The 22,288-nt window shown below is 43.9% G+C and overlaps 1 protein-coding gene across 1 annotated transcript in view; it reads left to right on the forward strand.

The window, feature by feature from the left end:
* Nucleotides 1–18,899, forward strand: part of nlgn3a (neuroligin 3a) — an 89,941-nt gene extending 71,042 nt beyond the window's left edge. The window contains exons 4-5 of the mRNA XM_054597165.1: nucleotides 7,678–8,467; nucleotides 18,053–18,899. Of these exons, the coding sequence (XP_054453140.1) occupies nucleotides 7,678–8,467; nucleotides 18,053–18,899 (1,637 nt within the window). The remainder of the gene's footprint in view (nucleotides 1–7,677; nucleotides 8,468–18,052) is intronic.
* The last annotated feature ends 3,389 nt before the right edge of the window (nucleotides 18,900–22,288 follow it).

Consider the following 22,288-nt stretch of genomic DNA (forward strand, 5'->3'; position numbering starts at 1 on the left):
CAATCAGATGTAAATCGGGGACACATCCTTTTCTGAACCAGACTCAAAGGCTTGTAAGCAAGGGATCTTCTGTATTGGAAGACTGTGAAAAGGGCCAGGGTAAGCAGTAAGCTTCCACCCACCTCCTGCTTTTGGCTGAGATGCGTGTTTCCATCTCAGTTTCACCTCCTGTACCCCTACAGCTCACAGCTAATCTGTTTCTGCAAGACTTAGGCACTTAGGCCAGGGTCTGTCTCCCTCTTTCTCTCTCTGTCACTCTTTCTTTGCTCTGAATTCCTCTGATTCCCCCCAACGGGGTGTACACCCCTTGCGATAATTTGTCTGTCACAAATGCAACTGCGCCCTCTCCGTGGCTTCGCTTGGCCCAAAAAATGAGATTCAGCCATCCCATCTGGCTGTCTCAGAAAAGATGTCGCCAAGAATAGAAGCTTCCCATCCTTCCACATTTCATGGCTGAATTGTCATATTTGTGTGTGACTTATATCTTTGACCCTCCCCTGCAAGACATATTTTACATCTGATTTGTACTTATGGAGCTTTGCCTCCTTGAAGTGAGTGCACTCTTTGTCTTTTGCTGTCACTGCTTGCTGCATATATAAAAATGAACCAAGCGATGGGGCTGCTATACAATGCAGATGGGGCATAAAACATGGTGCATATATTTAGAAACAACAGGAGTCAGATGCTTGCACGGTTACTAAACAGCAGCCACAATTCTCTTATGAAAACCAGTTTCTCTGGGCGCTAAAGGCACTTCCTCTCAGCGCACTGATCTGCAATCTATTTGTGGACGCAGCAGGAGAAGAGAGAGGAAATCAGAAAACATCTTTAACAACTTGTCCCATCTAATGAGATTAGCAGAGCCGCTTACACAGTCAGGACATGGAGATACACACAGATAACCCTGTAATAACTCATTATTCTTCCCATTTCCACATCGTCGCCTAGTCAAGGCTCGCTGACAGTGCGTGTTGTTGTGCGTACACAGCTATCTGGCCGATCTAGGCACTGCAGCAATGTGGAGTGAGCTCTGTGAATACCGCTTCGAATACCACAGCACAAAGAGAGCTAGCAGTCGAAGGACATGGAGATAGCATTCTCTGCTTTTCAGAGGCTGCAGCATTAGTGACACATGCATGAGTGCAAATGGAAAAATTCTCCGTGCAGGCTCTCTGTTTCTCTTGGTTTGGCAGGGAGGCTGTGAAGGGGGAGAGGAGGACAGAAATCAATTTGGTTTGTATATGTGCAGGCATGAGTGTTCATGAGAATGCACAGTTAACATCCCCAAAAACTGAGGAAACTGCAAGAGAAATAGTAAATGCAGTAAAGGGCATTTTGTTGCGATGATTCAAGTGCACATATGATCAATAATGATAGAAAACTCTTCTAGCGATCTCCTCTCTCTGTTGTTGAAACTTTTCTACCTTGGAGTTTTTCTCGATAACAATGTTTCTATATATAGATGTGGCGTGACTTGTATGTCTTATCGAATATACTAAATATACTGTCACCAAATGTCAAATAAAGAAAGGAGAGCCTACTTGCACCCTGCGATTGTCCATCAAACAAACTTTAACAGCAAAGTACTTACAGTACAGTAAGTACTGCCCTTAATTTCATTTAAGTGTTTTAACACGTTTTTTATAGCTGGTAGTTAATGAATTAGTTCATGCCTATTCATGCTTATGCTTCTGTCTGTGGGCTCCATAACTGGATCCCATAGGATTTTTTAATTAATAGCATTGTTATCCTACTAAGAGTACCAGATCCAATTTGGAATATTTGGACAATACAACACTTAAGGACCAAAACATGTCGACAATCACAAAAGAGAAGTTTCAATTTAATCTGCTTTACAGCGAACGGCAACGTGCACTAATCTGAAATGTCCTGATGCAGATAGGTAAACCCCGCCCACGGGTCTAAATTCTAGACTGAAATACATTCTGAGAATTATTCTGCATATACAGATTGACTCAGGTGTGGTGTGCGTGCCTGTGATTAGCAGCCGGATTGACGAGGTCAAGGAGGAGCAGTGGCCCTGTTGTGCTGTTCGTGCAGATCGAGGGAGGCCAGAGTGCACGCGTTGATGATGCCCAGAGTGTGTGGTATTGACCAGTGGATGTCATGTGGTGATTAGTAGGAGATATCACACTCGCTGAGCTCAGATACACATCGATTCTGCAACCTGGGTACAGCCTGTCAATGGGGTCATTTTTTATCTTCCTCTCCTCTCCTCCACTTTTGCCTCCTGCTATTTCCAATGTTCTATCCTCTCCTGTACTCATGCCTTCATCTCTTCTCTGTCTGCCTCTCCCATTCCTTCCTTTTTTGTCTTTTATTCCCACTCTCATCTGTCTCTCCTCTGTTCTGCTTTCCCATTCCTTCCCTCCATCCACCCCCGTGGATCAAACTCTTTATCTGGCCTAAGCCACAGCCTGCAGGAAAGCAGGCAGTCTCTACAGAGGCTAGAGCAGAAGACCAACAGCTTCAAACAACATTATATAGGGCTGGCATGAAGCATGTCTCACACTGATGGATGAAAACACTGGGCCCTCACACACTGTCTCTATATGGACATGATGAAACACGATCAGGCCAGTCCTTCTGTTTCCAAGCACACTGCTCTTCACTTGTATGATGCTACAGCAGCTCCCGGGATGTAAGACAGGCTTAAGTTTTTTTAGGAATTAGGCAACATTTCACTTTTGTGCTCTGATCCATGCAAAACAAAACAGTCAGTTTCTGGGATGATGATGCATATTCTTTGGCAGCTATCCTTTTGGATCATTTGTTATGAAATACTTCCAGTGGAAATCGGGTTCAGAGGATACATGTGAAGCCAGGTTACAAGAAAGAAAGCTCACGCACACACGCACACTGCCTGGACTCTTTTGTTCTTTTACTTATGGTATAGCACTGTAGCCCGAGGGAATCCAGGAAGTGTATTCAAAGACACTGCTGTCTCAGAAAACCGAGCATTGCCCTTTTCCTGATTCCATCAGCGCATTCGTTGGTTTTGAAGTCGACGGGTACGATGTTGAGCAGAAATCTTTCTGAAATAAAAAAACAATGTCGGTGTTGTTTCAGGGCTGCCAGACCAATGTGAAATTATCCATGGACTAATGCATGATCACACCAGAGGCACTTGTGTTTAAGTGGATGCAGCCTGTGGTACTGTAGGCTGTAGTCATGGAGACAGCAGCTTTAACCCTGTGTTATGAGACTGCAAGTTGCAAAGGATGTATAATTAGGCTAAATTTATAAGTGTTCATCTCCCAGCTGGCTGTAAATATTTCAGGTAGGATTAAAGTGCTTCATATATCTTTATCATTTAGATTTTTAAAAAAAACACTGTGGATTTATGAAAGAGAATTAAGAAAGAATGGGGGAAAAACAGCCCTGAAAAAGAGAAAATAAAGATGAGTGAAATGAAACAACAGAGGCAGAGCAACATTTATTGAGTGTGTCCAACTGAGTGCTAGCCTAGTTTGACTGTAGACGGAGAGAAATGTTTGCAACTGAGGGAGCTCTGCACAGTCCACGGGTCTGTGGAGATTTGCTTACAGTGAAGTGATGGTGGAGGTAAGATGGCTCAGAGGATTCAGGCTCTGCTGAACGCAGGCTTATGTCTAATAATCAGCAGGGAGGGACTCAGCATGGTTCCTCAGAAAAAGAGACAGGGAGAATGAGATGGAGAGAGACAGGAAAACAGAGCAGAGGAAGGATTGAAAGGCGAGGAAAATGAATGTACAAGATTTAGTATGAGTTGTGGGGGGGTATATTTCTCAGCATGTCCCTGTGGCCACGTTATTTCTCTCTTGCGATGGCATTTATGTGTCTGAGAAGAATTCCGATAAGATTTTGCTGCTTTACATATTTTCTCTCCTATTAGCTCTTAAAGTCATGTGCAATGCTGTAAAGAAAATGATTCACTGACCTATAAAGTGGGACATGACCTATCCAAACTTTCAAGGTCATCTGATAGACATCTTTGTTAATTTTTTTTGTAGTGTTGTAGTGGTTTTTGCAGCATGCACTTTACAGTCACATTTATTTCCGGGACAGACTGATAAACTCACCGCTGATGCTTCAGTGATTTTTGCCAGCTGTTCCAGATTACAAAGTACAGTCATTTACGGCGCTTACTGGCATCATCACCAACAGAACATCCTTGTCCATTAACACGGACTGAACACTCACACAAGACCAAAGTTGTCACGTAATACATTAGCAGTGATCCAGCCATGTCATGTTACTCTCCCTTCACTGGTGCGGCATTGGCTCGTTTTATATCATCACTTCATCCATATTAGTGCTGTCAAAACATGGCCTAAACTTGCTTCGGTGTGTGTGTGTGGATTGTGGCTCTCTAACCTTTACGGTGGTCGACATACCCTCAAGGTCAAGCTTCTTTTTTTTTCCTATCAGCGGTGAATTATCTCCACAGGCATCTCAGCCAATCCAGGGTCTGAACTGCATGCCCATTTAACGGTTGTCTAGTGAGAGGGCAGCGCGGTCGAGGTCGGCAAACCGCAGCGCAGAGGCGGCTGCGGAGCGACAGCATTTTAGCAGGGAGCCAATGAGTGATTACCTCAGAGCCCCAGTCATAATTCAGCGTGACCTCAATCTGCCAGCAACACTATGGTTTGATGGATCGGCTCGCAGTTTGGGTGTTGGATTCTCGCATGTCAAACACGGGCAGATAATGATAGGGCTATCTGTTGCTCTTATAGAGTGAAACATGCAAGATATGAATGTGGCACACATGTTGAGGTGTTGCATCATGCCCTTTCTGTTAGATTTTTCGGGATGTGAATAGATACTCAAGACAAAACAATGTCACAAATAGTTAACCCCCATCATGATGATGCCTGTCGTCTGTCGGTCCATTCATCATCTCTGTGTCTTATCAATCAACGTCTGCATAAATACACGTGCATGCACACACATGCACTCGCAGACACACGCGTACACCTCCCAGTGTGGATAATTAGTGGATTCCTTCAGTGGGAGAGAGAGCCTGTGCTCTTCTCTCCTCTCTCCCTGACCTTCCCCAGTGAGCTTCCTACCACAGCGGGGCTCATCACACATAGCTCTAATGCATATTTATCGGCACGGTGACAGCTCGTGTGCGCTGGATTTATATGTTTTTCAACAAACAATAGTAAAGCCTCAGTCACTCGTCCTCCCTTTCATCAACCAAAGCGGGAGATAAATCTAATGTTGTCAACCTGGCTGCAGCCTCCTCAGCAGTTGGCCAATATGTGAGTTCAGACAGACACCGGACCAAGCCTAGTTGCATTCAAACCGCTCTCCTTAATTAAAGCAAACGGATTTGATACACGTATGTCTGTCAAAATCGCCTTGCCAATCACAGGAGCTGCTCTGCTGGAAACCGCTTTCCTAGAGCATCTCTCTGATCAAAGACATTTAGAAAGTGGCTGTGGCCTGTCTGTCTGCATTGGGATTCCGAACGGACTCTCTGCACCATGACTGGCTCTGTTTGCACAGCGCAATCTTGAGTTGAGATGTGAAGAGAGGCAATACTACTAAAGAGTGAGGGGAGGGGAGAGGAGGAGGAGAGGGGAGGGATTGCAGGATTAAGCCCCAGCCCCCCCTCTCTGCCTCGGAGCGGCCATCTTTCATCTTGCGGCTGCGCCTCTAATGCTTTCAAGTGGGTGAAACCCTCGACATCTGCTTCTGCTCCCTGGGACACGGCACAGGCCACCGTCCTGCAGAGATGCACAACCACAGGACAGCTCGAAGGTCAGCGTCCTGGCAAGGCCACAGAGAACTGACTAGCTAATAAACGTAGAATGATGCAGAAACAGAAAAACAGACATTTCTTTCATTGCGGTTAAATCCAAAACATATATTAAGACATGTTTTGAAATCTTCGCTGCCAACAGATGCCACATTCAGCCCCAAACTCATTGTTCAAATACACAAATGTGGCTTATACCAGTAAACACACTCACCACAGAAACATTTCACAGTTCACTCACCCAGACACATTAATTCTACTTACTACTCGCGAACAAATAAATGTAAATAGCTCTGTAAATAAACGCTTCATCTTCGCCAAGAAGAAATAAGCCCCCCGCCGCCTCTGATTAAGACTACCAAAGTGATATATCTGGCACTTAAGTCTGCTGTTTACCTCATAAACACAAAGACTTCAACACAGCCACCCACACTGACTCTGAAATATCACAAACTGAGTCTGCTTGCCTGTATATTTCTCAGCTAGTCTTTGTGGCTTAAATGTGTGATTGTCTAATTACTTTTTCTTTTTTTTTCTTTTTTTAAATGCGGGCCATTTCTGGAGCATTTAATCTGCTGCAGCTTTCAATATCATGAGTTCAGTGGTATTCCATGACTCTGGCAGAGAATCCGCCATGAGCAGTAAAGCACCATAGTGAAGTGGTCTCTGATTTTCTTTGAGATTGGTAAAACATCACTCGTGATTTTGAAAACCCTATCAGGAGGACTGATGAGTGGTGCTGTCAAGACAGAGAATGCGAGGCATCGGCGACGATGTCGGGAAGGGCCCCGAGACGGAGAGGATGACATGTCACCTTCATTCTACTGTCTGTAAGGAGGAAGGAGGATGAAGCAATTCAATTATTATTCAGGAAATTATGTTTGTTGTTTGGGATCTGGCCCTCGTGATGAAAAGTCATTGAAGATTTCCTTCGTACTGCACTGTGAATAAAATGTCATTTATTAGTAGATTTGTTCGCCTTCCTCCCTCTTTTAAGCCCACCCACGCACAAACACCCAGCTCCTATGTAGATTCACATAATAGATGGTCTGTTGACTCTTAGTGCAACATGAGTCTATTTCTGTATATATAAGAAGGAAAGTGTGGTGTTCTGTTCAGCTTCTTTCATTGTGTGCCACCATGTTGTATTTTATTGCCAGGTGAATTTGTGCAGCTCCATTCCTTCTGCATATGGAGGGAGTAGGAGTCTGGTTTTATTTATAGCAATCCACCCACAAACTGTAGAATTTAGTGATCTTTCAGGTAAAATGACTTTTAACTTGCGCAAGGCATAACTGATGCAGAGGTACTGTGTGTATATGTAATGACTGCAAAAGGGAGCATCTGTGTCTATAATTGCACTGTTTGAGGTTCATCCAATAAAAGCTACCTTGAAAAGTACATTAACAGGGGAGGTTGCATGTGTGCAGGGTTTATTTATTCAACAACTTTATTAAAATCTGACTCTCACTGCATTCCTGCATTTCATACCAGGAAAGGACTAAATTTTTTGGTATGGTATAGTCCATCCTCTATTTGCAACAAAACCCATTGAGCCATATTGGAAGCATCTGCTCCTGACAAACATACAGGGATTATTATTGAGAGAGCATATAGAGATAGATGGAAGAAGGGAAGATGACAGACAGAGTACTGATTCCTTTTTCTGTCTGCGAGCTGTCTGAGACACCAGGCCATCTGCACATTCATTATCACAGCCATGATTCCATTATTGTTCTGTGTGGCAACAAGGCCTCTGTTATTCTTATCAACTGTGTACTGACAGACCCCTTTTGATCATGGCAGCAACGAAATTAACAATCATGTAGTATTGCACATAACTGAGTTATCCTCCGTAGTAGTGACACACTGAACATCATCCGGTCTCTTCTTCCTTTGTCCTTGTGCAGGTCTGTTCCACAGAGCCATCATTCAGAGCGGGTCAGCCCTCTCCAGCTGGGCGGTGAACTACCAGCCGGTCAAGTATACACGTCTCCTGGCGGAGAAGGTGGGCTGTAATGTCCTGGACACCTTAGACATGGTGGACTGTCTGAGGAAGAAGAGCTCCAGGGAGCTGGTGGAGCAGGACATCCAACCAGCGAGGTACCACGTGGCCTTTGGACCTGTAATAGATGGGGATGTTATCCCTGACGACCCCGAGATCCTGATGGAGCAGGGCGAGTTCCTCAACTACGACATCATGCTGGGGGTCAACCAGGGCGAGGGGCTACGGTTTGTCGAGAACGTGGTGGATTCAGAGGACGGCGTGTCCGGAAATGACTTTGACTTCTCCGTGTCAGACTTTGTGGACAGTCTGTACGGGTACCCGGAGGGCAAGGACACGTTGAGGGAGACCATTAAGTTCATGTACACCGACTGGGCAGACAGAGACAATCCAGAGACCAGGCGCAAGACGCTGGTGGCTTTGTTCACCGACCACCAGTGGGTGGAGCCTTCGGTGGTGACGGCTGATCTCCACGCTCGCTACGGCTCACCCACCTACTTCTACGCCTTTTATCACCACTGCCAGAGCCTGATGAAGCCAGCCTGGTCCGACGCCGCCCACGGGGACGAGGTGCCCTATGTTTTCGGTATCCCTATGATTGGTCCCACAGATCTTTTCCCCTGTAACTTCTCAAAGAATGATGTCATGCTCAGTGCTGTGGTCATGACCTATTGGACCAACTTTGCCAAGACTGGGTGAGTACATCTTTTCATCAGTTATCTCAAATGGTATTCTTACTGATACTGCTCCTGTATAAATACTTATTGGTACTCTTATGAATAATCCCGTCTATTTTAATAGGATTCAAATGTATAACTAGACACACCAGTGTTCAGTGTGCCTTTTATTTGTGTTTAATGTGATCATGGTATACTTTTAATAGTCCATCGGGAGGAAGAGAATATTGTGAGATAAATGGCTGGTACTAAAGCTGTAATGATCAATCAATCCGGATCAATGTAGTTGGGTTAACGAGCGGGGTCAGCAGCATAATATGAGCGAGTGTACCTCAGCAAAGAGAAAGAAAGGTAACATTTGTCTGACCTTGAGTATCAATAACGTTATACCTGTGAACCTAGCAGTGCATTGTGTACAGTTTAATTGTCGATGAATAAATGTTACAGTTCCTCAAGACGGAAGCCAATGGCTTTAGGTGGACAGCTGTTCTTATTTTAGTGACAAGCCACTCGCAAGCTTGGACCAGCAACCAAACCTAAAAAAAAGGTCTATTTTTATTCTTTGATTAAAAATAACAGATAGTTTTTTATTTAAATGTCTGTAAGAGCCCAGTAATCGAATTTCCGAATCATATTTAAGTTGCTTCTTTTGAGTTGAAAGAAATTAAAAATTTAAAACATATTGTGGCAGACTTTGTGATATCACCAAATATTGTATGTTGTCCAAAGAATTTATATTATATCCTATCATGATGAAACTTGAATAAGCTTACACCCTTCGTTGGCATAGGAAAAATAACAAATCGCCTCCTCCACATTTGTTGAGAGCAATGACTCAGTAAAAGCGCACATGTAGTCAGTTACTACAAAAACACGTTTAAGCTGGTTGCTAACTTGAATCAGGGTAATTGACTAGCTGCAGTGATGATGGAGCTGCAGCCGCTTTGGTCAGAAAGTCACACACTCTGAATATATATATATATATATATATATATATATATATATATATATATATGGCATTTCATCCCACTGTGTCGCTGTGACATTTAAATACTGATATCCATACTGACTGCTGAAGGATCCTTACAGTATTATGAATCTGAAGCAATCAGGAACCAATCAATACCAATTTACGGCCGGTTTCACTATCCCTATCTAACACCAATTTAGATCAAACACATATTATTAGTTTGTCTTTTTAATTACTTTTAACAACAGTACTTGCAAATTTGTAAAAACCAGTGATCACACAATTACAAACTTGTTATGAATAGAAAGTCACAGAGATAAATCCTATCTCAGTCCTATTAAAAGGACGTCTGTGCTACAGAAAAGAAGCTGCAGGAAAAGGGAAGCTCTACAATGGATAGTATAGGACAGAAAAGAGGTTTTTTTTGCCTGGACTTCCTGGGTCCTAGTCTGAAAACCTGCGACATATTGAATCTGAGGAAGATAAAATGTTCCTCCAGAGTGTGTGCTATTTGTGCTTGGCTGCCTGTATGGGTTTAGTATGAGTGCATGGCTGCCTCCCTTTCTGTATCCTCCTATGTGTATGTGTGTGCTTGTGTGTGTGTTTGGCTGGAAATACTATCTATGCTCTATTACAACGAGCCCCAAAAGACATAGAGACTTATCAGGGAGACATATCAAACTCTTGCCCTCAGTGGTATCGATTTTCCTCAGCGTTGACCCAGTCCATCACCCGTGCCCTGGGTGAGTCCCACTCCCCATAATGCTCAATTTCACCCCCAACCATCACAAAGCCTGGCCATTTGGTATGACTACTAGTAATAATTTCTAACAACGGAAATTTTATTTGACATTCCCCGTTACCAGAGAGGTATTGATCCCATCCTGAATGGGAAGCAGTCTGAAATCTTGTTCTGTTTTTTATCTGTCCCTATATCATCTGCTGTCCAATCAGGTGGCATTTACATCTGTCTGATAGGCTGAGCCCCGTGCCGCCGGCTCTGCTAGTTCCTTGAACTGCTAATGGCAGACTCGTGCAGATGGACTGATGTCGGCTCCTGAAGGGAAGCACTGAGGTCCATCAGTGATGCTGGGTCTAAACAGCTGTCTCCTCTGCCTGCCAGGCAACCATCTTGTGTCAACACATACAAGGCTGCAATTTGTAGATACAGATGGAATTTCTTACTTGTCCTTTCAAGAATATTATCTGCTGTTAGAAGAAGAGCAAGTGTGTTTAATTTTAATGAGAAACGTTTGAGGCCTCAAGGTAACAATGCACGGTGCTTATGTACTGAATCAGTCTCAACTTGGATCTTGCGACGTCAGTGAAATTAATTCTAATGGATGATGACAGACAGCCTGCCTCTCTTTTCCCACAACCACTGAGCCATGAGCATCAAGCCTACCGTAACCCTGACCTGGCCTTCAACTTGGCAAGCAGCAAAAGTCAAAAAACAAATAGCACTTTCACTCCTGACCCTATGTCAGCTTTGTTGATTTCCAAGTCACTGATTTATTGAGACAAAGAAGTGTTGTGGGAGAGTAGACTGGTTCTAGAGCTCACCGTGTGAAGGGTAGTATCCACCCTATGGTGTGTAGCCTTGGCATAACTCCAGACTGGGGGATTACATGCAGACCACAATTAGGCACTCGGTTTGGTAAAGAGCCTGGGATTAGATTCCAGGATAATAGAAAACTCAGCCATGCTGATCCAAAGGGTAATTTTACCCCAGCCCAAGTAAAGGACTCTACCATCAACGCCTCAGGGGGGTTAAGGAGGGGAGATTTTTCTCATAGATTCTGAAGTTCATCCTCCTCATTTAGACCACACTAGGGGATATAGATCTCTCCCCCAACACCACCCAACCCAATCTGGCGAGAGGACATCCTTTTAATTAAGACACAGTTGAATTCCCTTTGCCTTCGCTGACCGTCCAATAACCATCCTCCCTTTATCTGTAAAGCAGCTCTAGCTCCCCTTCCAGATGTCCATAATGAACTGACCCAGATTGCACTTCCTGCCCCCTCTCTAAATCGGCTGTATAAACATGTGTGACATGATGTTGAGACACTTGGGCTGCATGTCAACAGTGTATATCATAGCAGCGTTGCCCCCAAAGCTCTTCCTGTCCCTGGCTCTCATGTGTCATCTTTACAGGCCAAATCCCTGCCCATGCGCTTTTTTTTTTTTCTTCCATCAGTGTCAGTGAAGCATAAAAGCATACAGAGAGTGCATGCTGTCAAATCTTCTTAGTGTGTGTGTGTGAGTGCGATTGTGAGAGTGTGTGTTTACACTATGAGAGTTTGGGATGTTTCAGAAGCCGGGGATTTACTCAGCTCAGAGCTATTTTCTGGCTGTAACATTTGTTTTACTATTGACAGGCAAAAATTGCCCGCGCTTTATTGCCACAACAACTTCATCCGAACAGTTTCTCGAAAAAGTTTTGCAGCAAGTCCACATACTGCGACTTCCACGCCTACTCGAACACAAATGCAAAAAACACAGCAGCACGACTATACACAAAAACAGTGGCAGAACACTTCAGAAAAGACAGAGTGATGAAAGCCCCAGAGAAGATCAATCATTATATATCATTAGTGCTATAAATACGGTGGTCCATCTTCCCACTACTTTCTTTTCCCCTGCTGGCTGGTGCTCATTTCCCCTGTTCTGTGTGTGAGCTGTGCCACATGCTGCGCAGGGCCTCGCTAGGTAGGTAAAGAGCAGAGCGCTGTCATGTGTTGAATATTTTTCCTCATTCTCCTCCATCCCCCCCCTCTCTCTCATTAATCTATACAGAAAAAGGAAAGTCTACTCATGTTTTACGTTTACAACATAAGCTAATATATGCAGCATTGATTGCTTTGTCTTTAGTGACACCGGCTGTCGACCAAACAAATGTAGATAGAAGTAACTACAGTGTGTCTGCAATGCAGTTAAACAGCCAGCGCTTTGATTTACAACCCTGCTAGTTGATTATTTTTTTCTCCTCCCACTTGTCAATCCAACACCCCTCCTCTTAAGGGTTAACAATGCATACGTCAACTGTTTTTCCCATCTGACCTCATTCATGCACTCCTTCAGCCTTTTTTTTTTTTATCCCAGCTGTCTAGTTGTTACATCACTCATCCCTGATCCCCCCCTCCTTGTCCTCTCTCCAGATTATCCCCTTCTCCATTCAGCTTCCTTCGTTAGGACCAACTCAACCTGTACCAGGAGTCTGTCAATGCTCGGCATTGTGGAACAGCACAGCCACATAGCTACTCCATTAAATAGGCACTCACTTGATAGGAGATTTGTAGCCAATATCCTGATTTGCATTAGAGAAGGTAAGGAAGTGGTGTGGCTTGTTAAGGGGCCTGGTTGCCATTGATCGGTGTCCATGCTGTGTGCTGCATGTAATGAGAGGAGGGCGGCAGGGGAGGAGGAGAAAAGGAACTAGATCTGCATGTGTATACTGTTATCCAATTAAAATGGGATGTATACTAAATTTAAGTGAAATGCTGAAAAACATTAGATGATAGAAGGAGAAAGCTGCTAATTGGTTAACACAGGGAGAATGGGGATGTAAGGAAGGTGTGGGAGGTGTTTTGCCTGCTGCCACTCATCTAATCAAACAAATCAATAGCTTCCATAATAAGGAGTGGTCCGGTAGCTGTGTCCTCCAACACTTCTGCACGCCCCAAAGTCACAGCGCCTCGCCCTGCATCACTTAGCCTGCTGAACCGGAGGCTGCCATTAAATATGAACCACGCATCACTCAGCCCTCTGCCCCAGCGTGCAACCACATGAAGGGTAAAAGAGCACAGCCTGATAATTTGCCCGCTCATTGCTGAAGTTGCCCCCTACACCGTGCCGAGACCAGGTCTACAAAGAGAATTAGATTGAGTGTATTTATAAAAAATGTACACAGAATGCAGCGAGAGGTGTTGGAAAAACTTCTGTTGGAGTTGAAATTTACAATTATCTGCTTACTTTGTGTTACCTGGTAAGCAGATAAACAACTTCAGGGGATGAATTTGTTTCACAACAGTAACAACAACAACAACTCAGGCTTCAACTTTGCATATTTTAGCAGCTACGCAAAATGAGCATCAGTGCCACTGAATTAATGCGTGTTCCTTGTTTTATATGGAGACGCTATACTCAGCTGCAAATTCAGAGACCCTGAGTGAAGTGAAAATAGATTCTTGTCTTCTGCCTTAGGGCACCTAAACGTGTCTTTTCAGATTTGGTGATGGCTAGGTCTATGATCATTCAAGCGATTCAAATTACATCAGGATGAGAAGGGGAAGGAGGTACATGGGAAATGAAAAAAGAAAGAAAATGATATTCATTCTTCCCCCTTATCTACCTTTTACATCAGTGCGTGAAGACGGGGCTTAGAATAGGGAATGAGCTCAGGCCCCCGTTCTGCCACGTGCGTGGGTAGTGCTGGGAGTCGTATCTGTCATCCAGGTGCTGCAGCATCTTATAGAAGAGCAGTTTAACACTTACAGAAGCCTTATTTTTCTAATATCATTCTGGAGAGGCTTGTCATCGTCGCTGCATGGCGTGTACTGTTTCGTGAAATGTGACATGTCTTGTGTTCAAGTGCTGCGCTTTGTGTTGCCCCAGAGGTCATCACACTATGATGCGTCACAAATACAACAACACACACACACACAGGTACACAAGCTGACAGACAGGAGATGAAGAGCACACACACAAACTCCCAGTCAATCACAGATACAAACACATGGGAGCACTTAAACACGCATGGCAGGCCAAGGTTAGCGGGGGTCAGCGGGTCATCAATAGAGGAGGGAGGGGGCTGAGGTGGAGATGAAAGCGATGGTTTATAGTACCGCAGCCATATGAACACATCACAGGAAATCTGAAAGGCCATTAAAACGCCTGCTTTTATGGGTGTAATAATCCCTCTCCTCTGCCTGGGAGTCCAGCCATAGCTCCAATGACCATTGCCAGATTAAGTGGGAGGTCTGACAGGAGGCAGGCTATCAGCTAATGCAGAGGAGCTCTGAGAGCCCAACAGGACCACAAACATCACATAATGCCAGGGCTGTTCATACAAGTCACAACGAGGCGTTTGCTATAGAGCTGAACACATACAGCGGGCTCTGGGAAGTGTTTTTGACAACGACACAGTGTTCAGCTTTTTATCACGGTTTGGAATATTTTAATGTGAAATTATACGATGACCACGAGGTTGGAATGGCAGCTGTTATTTGAGGCTATTCAGGCACATCAAACCAACAGGCAAAGCAAATGCAGCCTTTTAATTTGTAATTGTACCCTTGACATACCTCTTAATTTCATCTTGCAGTAGAAGATAATATTCAATTGTTTACATTTTTTTTTTTATCTCTAACAAAAACTCTTCACTGTGCAGTGACTTCTAAAAGTCTTCGGCCCATCAAGATCAGCAGACTGTTGATATCTTATCGCCGAGCTTCTCTTTCCTGCCTATTTAATTCTATTTTGTTCTGGCTGTATGTCTGAGTATTCAGCAGCGACCAGCTGACGTCAGAGTCTGTTCATTGTTTTAAAGTAATAAGAGCAAAGAGCCCAAACTAAATGTTGCTGTTCACACAGTCATGGTGCTCACTGTAGATATTAAGACACTGCACAGTTTAGGCAAGCCCAGCTTCAACCCTTCCTTATTTATTTATTTATAATCTACAAAGCGTGAACACAATAATATCTTGTGCAGCTTGTCATTTTTTTGTGGGTCACAATGGGGCTGTTGCAAAGAAAGTCTGTGTGCTTTGCTGTTGTTTTGTTCTTAATTATGAACAAAGTTTTCATGTTATTTTGTCCTCATATGCATACAAGGGAAAGACAAAATAAGACCTGTAAGATGTCTGTAAGATTGATAGATCATCAGCTTCACTCTGGCATTATTCATCATAAAACTGGTTTGTATTTAACAGTTGTTAAAAGGTGAACCACCTATAATTTCCACCACCTACAGAAAACGTCAGCAATGATTACAGTAGAATTTTTGCATGTTTAAAGGAAAACACAGCAGCGCAGCACTCAGGAACCATTATAGAGTGGATCTGACTACAGTGCATCACACAGCGGCCAGTAAGCCTCAGAACAAATGCAGCAGGGTAACCTAGTATCCCTCACCACATTGAGCAGCGGGGACCGAGCTCAGATCACTCTCTCTGACTCTACAGCTCAGGGCAGGACTTCAAAGCCAGCATGCCGCCCAGAGTTGAGCAGCGGTGGTAGAAATTGTTCAAAGGAATGTAGCCTGTTTACTATTGACTTTGCAACAATTACCCAAGCATATGTGTGTGTAATTAGATAAGGCAGCCAGTTGTTCTCTAATGCGGCAAATCAAATTAACTAAAGATGCCACATTGATTTCTTTGTGTTCCCTAAATTATTCATCTTCACTTGCACTGAACCAGACAGCCACCAAAGAGCTTTTCTAACTCCTCCACACCACCACTCCTTTGCTCCCTGCACACACTGATTGTTTTGTGAGATCCATCCATGTACCTTTTTCAATAGTGTTGCAGTAACAATTGGACAAATAGACCCTCCTATGAATAGAGCATTTGCAGTGTTATGGAAATTCCCATTCACTGAGATTGCTCTGACTCTCATCATTGTTGTCATCTGCGTGTATGTATACGTTTATGAGAAAGAGAGGGGGAAAACATTTGCTTGAACGTGTGTGTGTGTGTGTGTGTGTGTGTGTGTGTGTGTGTGTGTGTGTGTGTGTGTGTGTGTGTGTGTGTGTGTGTGTGTGTGTGTGTGTGTGTGTGTGTGTGTGTGTGTGTGTGTGTGTGTGTGTGACAGCATGCACAAGACTGCTGTGAAAATTCATGAAGCACGCAGGCTGCAGACAACCACGTCTCAGGCTGCTCCATTGACGTCCTGTTCTCTGGCATGTTGCACACGGGGAGATCAATATGACCTTACCTCCACCACCCACTCTTTTGAAACTTAATTACTGATATTCAGCTACAAAGTCATCATAGCCTGGCTGTCAATATTCATTGGGGATCATTACGGGCCTAATAAAAGAGGTTATTTACGGGCTGCTCTGCTGACACGGGCCCAGGTCCAGGGATTCAGCTGCAGCCATCTCAATTTGTTTTACCTTTCTCTCTCTCTCTTCTATCTCTCTCTGTCCCTCTCCCTCTCTCTCACCTCTCCCAGAAGCACTGACCTGAAAAAAGGAAAAATGACAGCAGAGAAACGAACAGGAGAGAGGATGGAGGGTGAATTCTTCTGGCATGGCTTTTAATTCTCTTGGCTGTGTTTGGAGGTTTTTCAGCCCGTGCCAAAAAAACACTGTAGGCGCCATATCCCTAAATCCCGAAACTGAATTGAACTTTGCTTGCCACTGACATTGCAATCAGGCCCACAAAGAGATATTTCATGACATTTAGAGAAAAGTTGCACGGATCCTTCCCTCCTTCCAACAATAGAGTTTTAACTTCTCGGTTCCAACATCAATTCTTGTGTTTTCAAGGACGCACAGCTATTCTTCAGGTTCTTTCACAGAAAGTAATTTCATCAGCACCAAAAGCTATAGCAATGAGCTGCAGAACTCCCACTTCTGACATTGTATGGCAACATGGAGTTGTGTGATTGTGGGAGATTGCTATAAATGAATTCATTCAATATATAAATAGCTTCACTGTAATTGAAATGGTTGGACATCCGGTGTTGAGGCAACATGTCAAAGAACTGAAAAGTGGAACAGTGAACTCTGTAGATCAAAAGAAGTACTGCAGCCAGAAAAATATCTCTTGCCTTCTCACTCTCTCTCTCGCCTTCTCTCTATCTCTCTCTCTCTCTCTCTCGCTCAGTCTCACACACTCTCACATGTCCCTTTTGTCTCTCTCTTTCAGTCTCACACACACACACAAACATCCTTATATGCAAGCACACACACGCTCCTCTGCAGTTCCCTCTTAGTGTCTTGATTAATATGGTCCACTTTACATCAGTACACTGGATGCCAATGCACACTGTGCTGCCTTCCCTAAGCAATTAGCAGAGGTGCTCCACCAGCGTTGGATTATCAACAACAAGATGCCTCCTGACGCGAGCCCTAAAACCTGCTGACTTATTCATATGTGTTTACTTTAAAAGCCTCTGCCCTGGTTTTTGTGGGTGGCCTGCATCAGCACAGAATTTAGAACATCTGGAGTGAGAGGATAGGGGAGGATGAGACAGACATTGAGACTCATTGCACCCACAGAGAGGTCACTGAAAGAGGATGGGGTCAGGCTTTATGGAGATCTTGTGGTACAAACAAAAATGTAAGTGGATTGGGGAAATAAATTGAAATCAGTGTCAGTTGATACAGTTATGTGGTAATACATACCACACCATACACACCTTGATCAATTATTAACTGCAGCCTGTTAGTTGCTGTTGTGGGTTTCGCTGTTGAGAATTTCGCCAACTATGATCCATAAATTCTCCAGTGGTGGCTGAGCCCGTTTCACACAAATATAAGCTGTGGAGGATACTGTTATGTTTTGTTTTTAATGTTTTCATGCGCTTCATATTCCCTCATGAATGTGGGAACATGAATAATGAAATGTACTGTCGGAATCTCATTCAACACTTTAACACATTTGTCGACTCTCTTTCTGCAGGGATCCCAACAAGCCAGTTCCCCAAGACACCAAGTTCATCCACACCAAGGCCAACCGCTTTGAAGAGGTGGCCTGGTCCAAGTACAACCCACAGGACCAGCTCTACCTGCATATCGGCCTGAAGCCACGCGTGCGTGACCACTACCGCGCCACCAAAGTGGCCTTCTGGAAGCACCTAGTGCCCCACCTGTACAACCTTCACGACATGTTCCACTACACCTCCACCACCACCAAAGTGCCGCCGCCGGAGACCACCCAGAACACCTTGTCCACCAAGAAAACCTCCTGGCCGTTCAACACCAAGCGACCTCCCATGTCCCCGGCCTACAACAGTGAGGACAAAGACTCTTGGAGTGACGACGAGGAGACGGGGCCGCTAGTGGTGGAGAACCAACGGGATTACTCCACAGAGCTCAGCGTCACTATCGCCGTGGGAGCCTCGCTGCTGTTCCTCAATGTGCTGGCTTTCGCAGCCCTCTACTACCGCAAGGACAAGCGGCGGCAGGACTCCGGCCACGGGCAGCCCAGCCCGCAACGCCAGACCACCTCCAACGACATTGGTCACCACGCGCCCGAGGAGGAGATCATGTCGCTGCAGATGAACCAGACTCACCATGAGTGCGAGGCGGGGAACAGCAACGAGGGGGCACTGCGCTTGGCCTCGCTGCCCGACTACACGCTTACTCTGCGGCGCTCTCCGGACGACATTCCCCTCATGACCCCCAACACCATCACCATGATCCCCAATTCCCTGGTGGGTATGCCCAATCTGCACCCTTACAACACCTTCACAACCGGCTTCAACTCCACTGGCCTGCCGCACTCCCACTCAACCACCCGCGTATAGCTTTAAGGAGGCCAGGGGCAGCCGGCGCATGCGGGGGAGGAGGAGGAGGAGGAGGCGGCGGCGGTGGTGGAGGCGGAGAAGCAGGATGAACGAACGGAGGAGAGGATTGTGTTTTATAAATATCACATGGAGGGGGAGGGCTGCGAGGGGGAGGGGAGGGGAAGGGCATGAGTCGGATTAAAACGTGAAGAGATTTAACTAGACTTTTACTACGAGGAGAGTTGCTGAGAGCTCTCTATGGATGTCAAGTTGTGCAGAGCTGCCAAAATCAAACTGCTTCCCTTCTCCTGATCGGGGGAGGGGGTCTTTCTGCAGTGTTTTTTTCTAAAATAATCATTTTAAAAGCCTTTTTAAACAGACTAAGGAGATATCAACATTTATCTTGAATTCATAACAAAAACAAAGAGAAGTGCTTTTTATTTCCCATCCCCTCCTCCTGCGGGAGACACATCTCGAACAATGGCCTCTATGTCAATATTCGCAAATGTTTTTAATTGCTTCTTTGTTTTGATTTACGTTTCAATGCCTTACAAAGCTTGTTCTTTTTTTGTCATTATTTCTATTCCCTGAGACTATTCCAAGTGGAGTGTGTTAGAAACCGATATGACTCAAAGATGAGAGACTGAATCCAGGATGGGAACCTAAAGGATATGCAGATGTAGAGATTTTAAACCCATTTGGAGCAACTGTTTTTTTCTTTCTGTTGCATACCAACACAACAGCCACACAAATAGTGTTATCTTTTTTTTTTTTATCTCGTATAGAAATGATTTGTCTGGGACAGCTCTTGCTGGGAGATGTGAAGGCAGAGATAAATACTATGTTACTGTGATTGTTTTGTTAAGAAAAAAAGTGCATCTTTTACAGCCAATTTATCTGTTAAGCTATCTGATATCTCCACAAAGTGTGCACGTACACATGCTGCTTAGAGCACCTGTGTGTTTGTGTGCATGTGAAAATGAATTCTCGTTCCTTGCGCGCAAGCGTGGTTAAGAGGCTGAGATAAAGGAAGAGACACATTGTCGGAACTTGCAAAAGCAAGAGTGGCAAGCGAGTGTGTGTGTGTGTGTGTGTGTGTGTGTGTGTGTGTGTGTGTGTGTGTGTGTGTGTGTGTGTGTGGGCGCGTGTGTGTGTGTGTGTGTGTGTGTGTGTGAGTGTGGGCGCGTGTGTGTGTGTGCAGTTGCACCTGTTTTTTTGTTTGTAGGTTGTATAATGTGGTTTTTTGGGAGGGTGGTGGGGGCTGAGTACTTTCTCATGTTGTTGATTTTCGTTCACCACCGGTAGTGTTTCTGCTGCGTCTCTGGGTGTATGTCTTCGCGAAATAGCACTTTCGTTATTTTCAAAGTTATATATGTCTAATTTTGCTTAAAGGTTACAAAATAAATATATTATTTTACGTGTAAGAGAAAAAAATAGCTAAAGATTCAACTGAACTAACTGACATGATTCCATTGACTTTGTAAGAGTTCCTCTTCAAAAGCAGACAGTGGCCTGTTTGCACTGAATAAACCTCCATCAGTGCACACTTGTTTTCTTTGAATATATATATAAATATGGGCATACATACATATATGTATAGGGCTCCCACTTACAAAACAATTAAAACAATGTTCAGACTGCAAAGCACCAACACAAATCATTTCTATGTATTGTTGTTGTCATTTGAAACATCCTAAGCCAAGATTTCTCTAGGTGTCTTTGTAAGAGCTCTATATGTATATTTATGTATAAAATATTTAATATTTATTTATGTATACCAGATGCATACATGCTGATTGTGCCATGTGCCAAATTAAAACTGTAAAAAATGAATAATATAAAGTTTTACAAAACTTTTTTCTCTTCTTGATCAAAGTTCTTTTCCTCCCTTTTATGACTTTATTATTTCCATTTTGAATGAGTTAAAAAGGAACACTCTTGCAGCAAGTGCAAGTCTCCCCCCCAGGACTTCCTCTCTACCTCCCCCTTACTCTCTCCCCTCCTCCTCCCCCTCCCTCTCTCCTCTTCCCTCGCTGAAACCTTTGAGAAAAACAGGCTAACAGCTTGGGGCCTATCTGCGTGCATAACTCCAGATTTTACTGTAATTCATGCAAAGTAGTGCTGCAGCAATGGGAGATTGTGAAAAGATTGCCTTGATGTACTCATATTGCATCCTATTATAGTTTATTCTCGGGGAGAAAAAGAAGTGGAGTTATTGATTCTGCGAGTAAAACTGACAATTTTCATTAAGTGTCTTGGCCTTGCACAGATTGTCTCCTGTCCTACAGCGAAGTGCAGTAACGCGACCTGACCAGTGATCCCAGATCAGTGTTGCAATTCTTAGATAGCTCATGCACATAGACCTCAACATTTTTATGAAGTATTCCATTACAACTTCCCCTACTATTTAATGATTGGAGATGCAGCAGAGCAAGAAGCACAGTCTGGTCCGCTCATCACTGATCCTGCCAGTCGCAGAAGGAGAGAAAGGGTTATGTGAGGGAAATTGCTCAGAGACTGATCTATATGAGTCATCTTGTTTTTGCTCATCATGCCTTATATGGGTCTCACCTCCTAATCAGCCACCGTCTTCAGCTGAGCCTTAGCCACTTGGAAAGAAACAGGTTGGATTCTATCTGGAGCTGTCTCAAACACACAGAATAATTGAATACTATCTCTGTGATTGTGCTTATGTAAGGATAAGGCTATGCAAATAGTTAAACTTGTTAGCAGAAATATCAGTGGTAGGTTGTTTTCTGGCATGATAGGAACAAACTGATGGCATTTTGATTGGCAACAAAAGAAAATGCTCCTGACCTCGATTGACTTGAACCTTTCTCATTGGAATGTGTCATAATAGATTTCATTCACCCAAATAGCTTTTTTTTAAAAACAATTAAACTCAATATGATGGAAGTTGAAGGAATTTTGTTTGTGGTGCTCACAGCATTGAAATATGAGATTTAAAAGAAAAAAATGGTCATGTATTTCCAGAAAAAAATAACTCCTTTCTAAAACACATTCCTCTGACTGTTTTGGGGACTTCTTCTTGAGTTGAAAATAGTTCCATTAAAATTTGTTCAAAGTGAGGTCTGTGGATCATCCAGTCATAAGGACATGTTTCAGAAAAAAAAATTACTGTTGAATTCTTTAAAGCTGCTACAATCAATGTTTTTAAACTAAAAATGGTTTCAAATAACTTATGTGTGTCATGGGGACGAAACCACACATATTTATCTCTGCTGTTCTACAGAGCATTTTGCCACTTTAAGCTTATTGTTTTGGTTTATGGCCTGCAACTTTACTTCAACCTTTGGTTCCTTTCACTGCTCTCATATTTCCATTTAAATACACAGCGGGCTTTCAGCAGAAAAGCCACTAATCCACTGCACACTACCTGACCAACACCA

Source organism: Anoplopoma fimbria, chromosome 4 (genome assembly GCF_027596085.1).
Source record: "Anoplopoma fimbria isolate UVic2021 breed Golden Eagle Sablefish chromosome 4, Afim_UVic_2022, whole genome shotgun sequence".
In the NCBI taxonomy this organism is placed as follows: Eukaryota; Metazoa; Chordata; class Actinopteri; order Perciformes; family Anoplopomatidae; genus Anoplopoma; species Anoplopoma fimbria.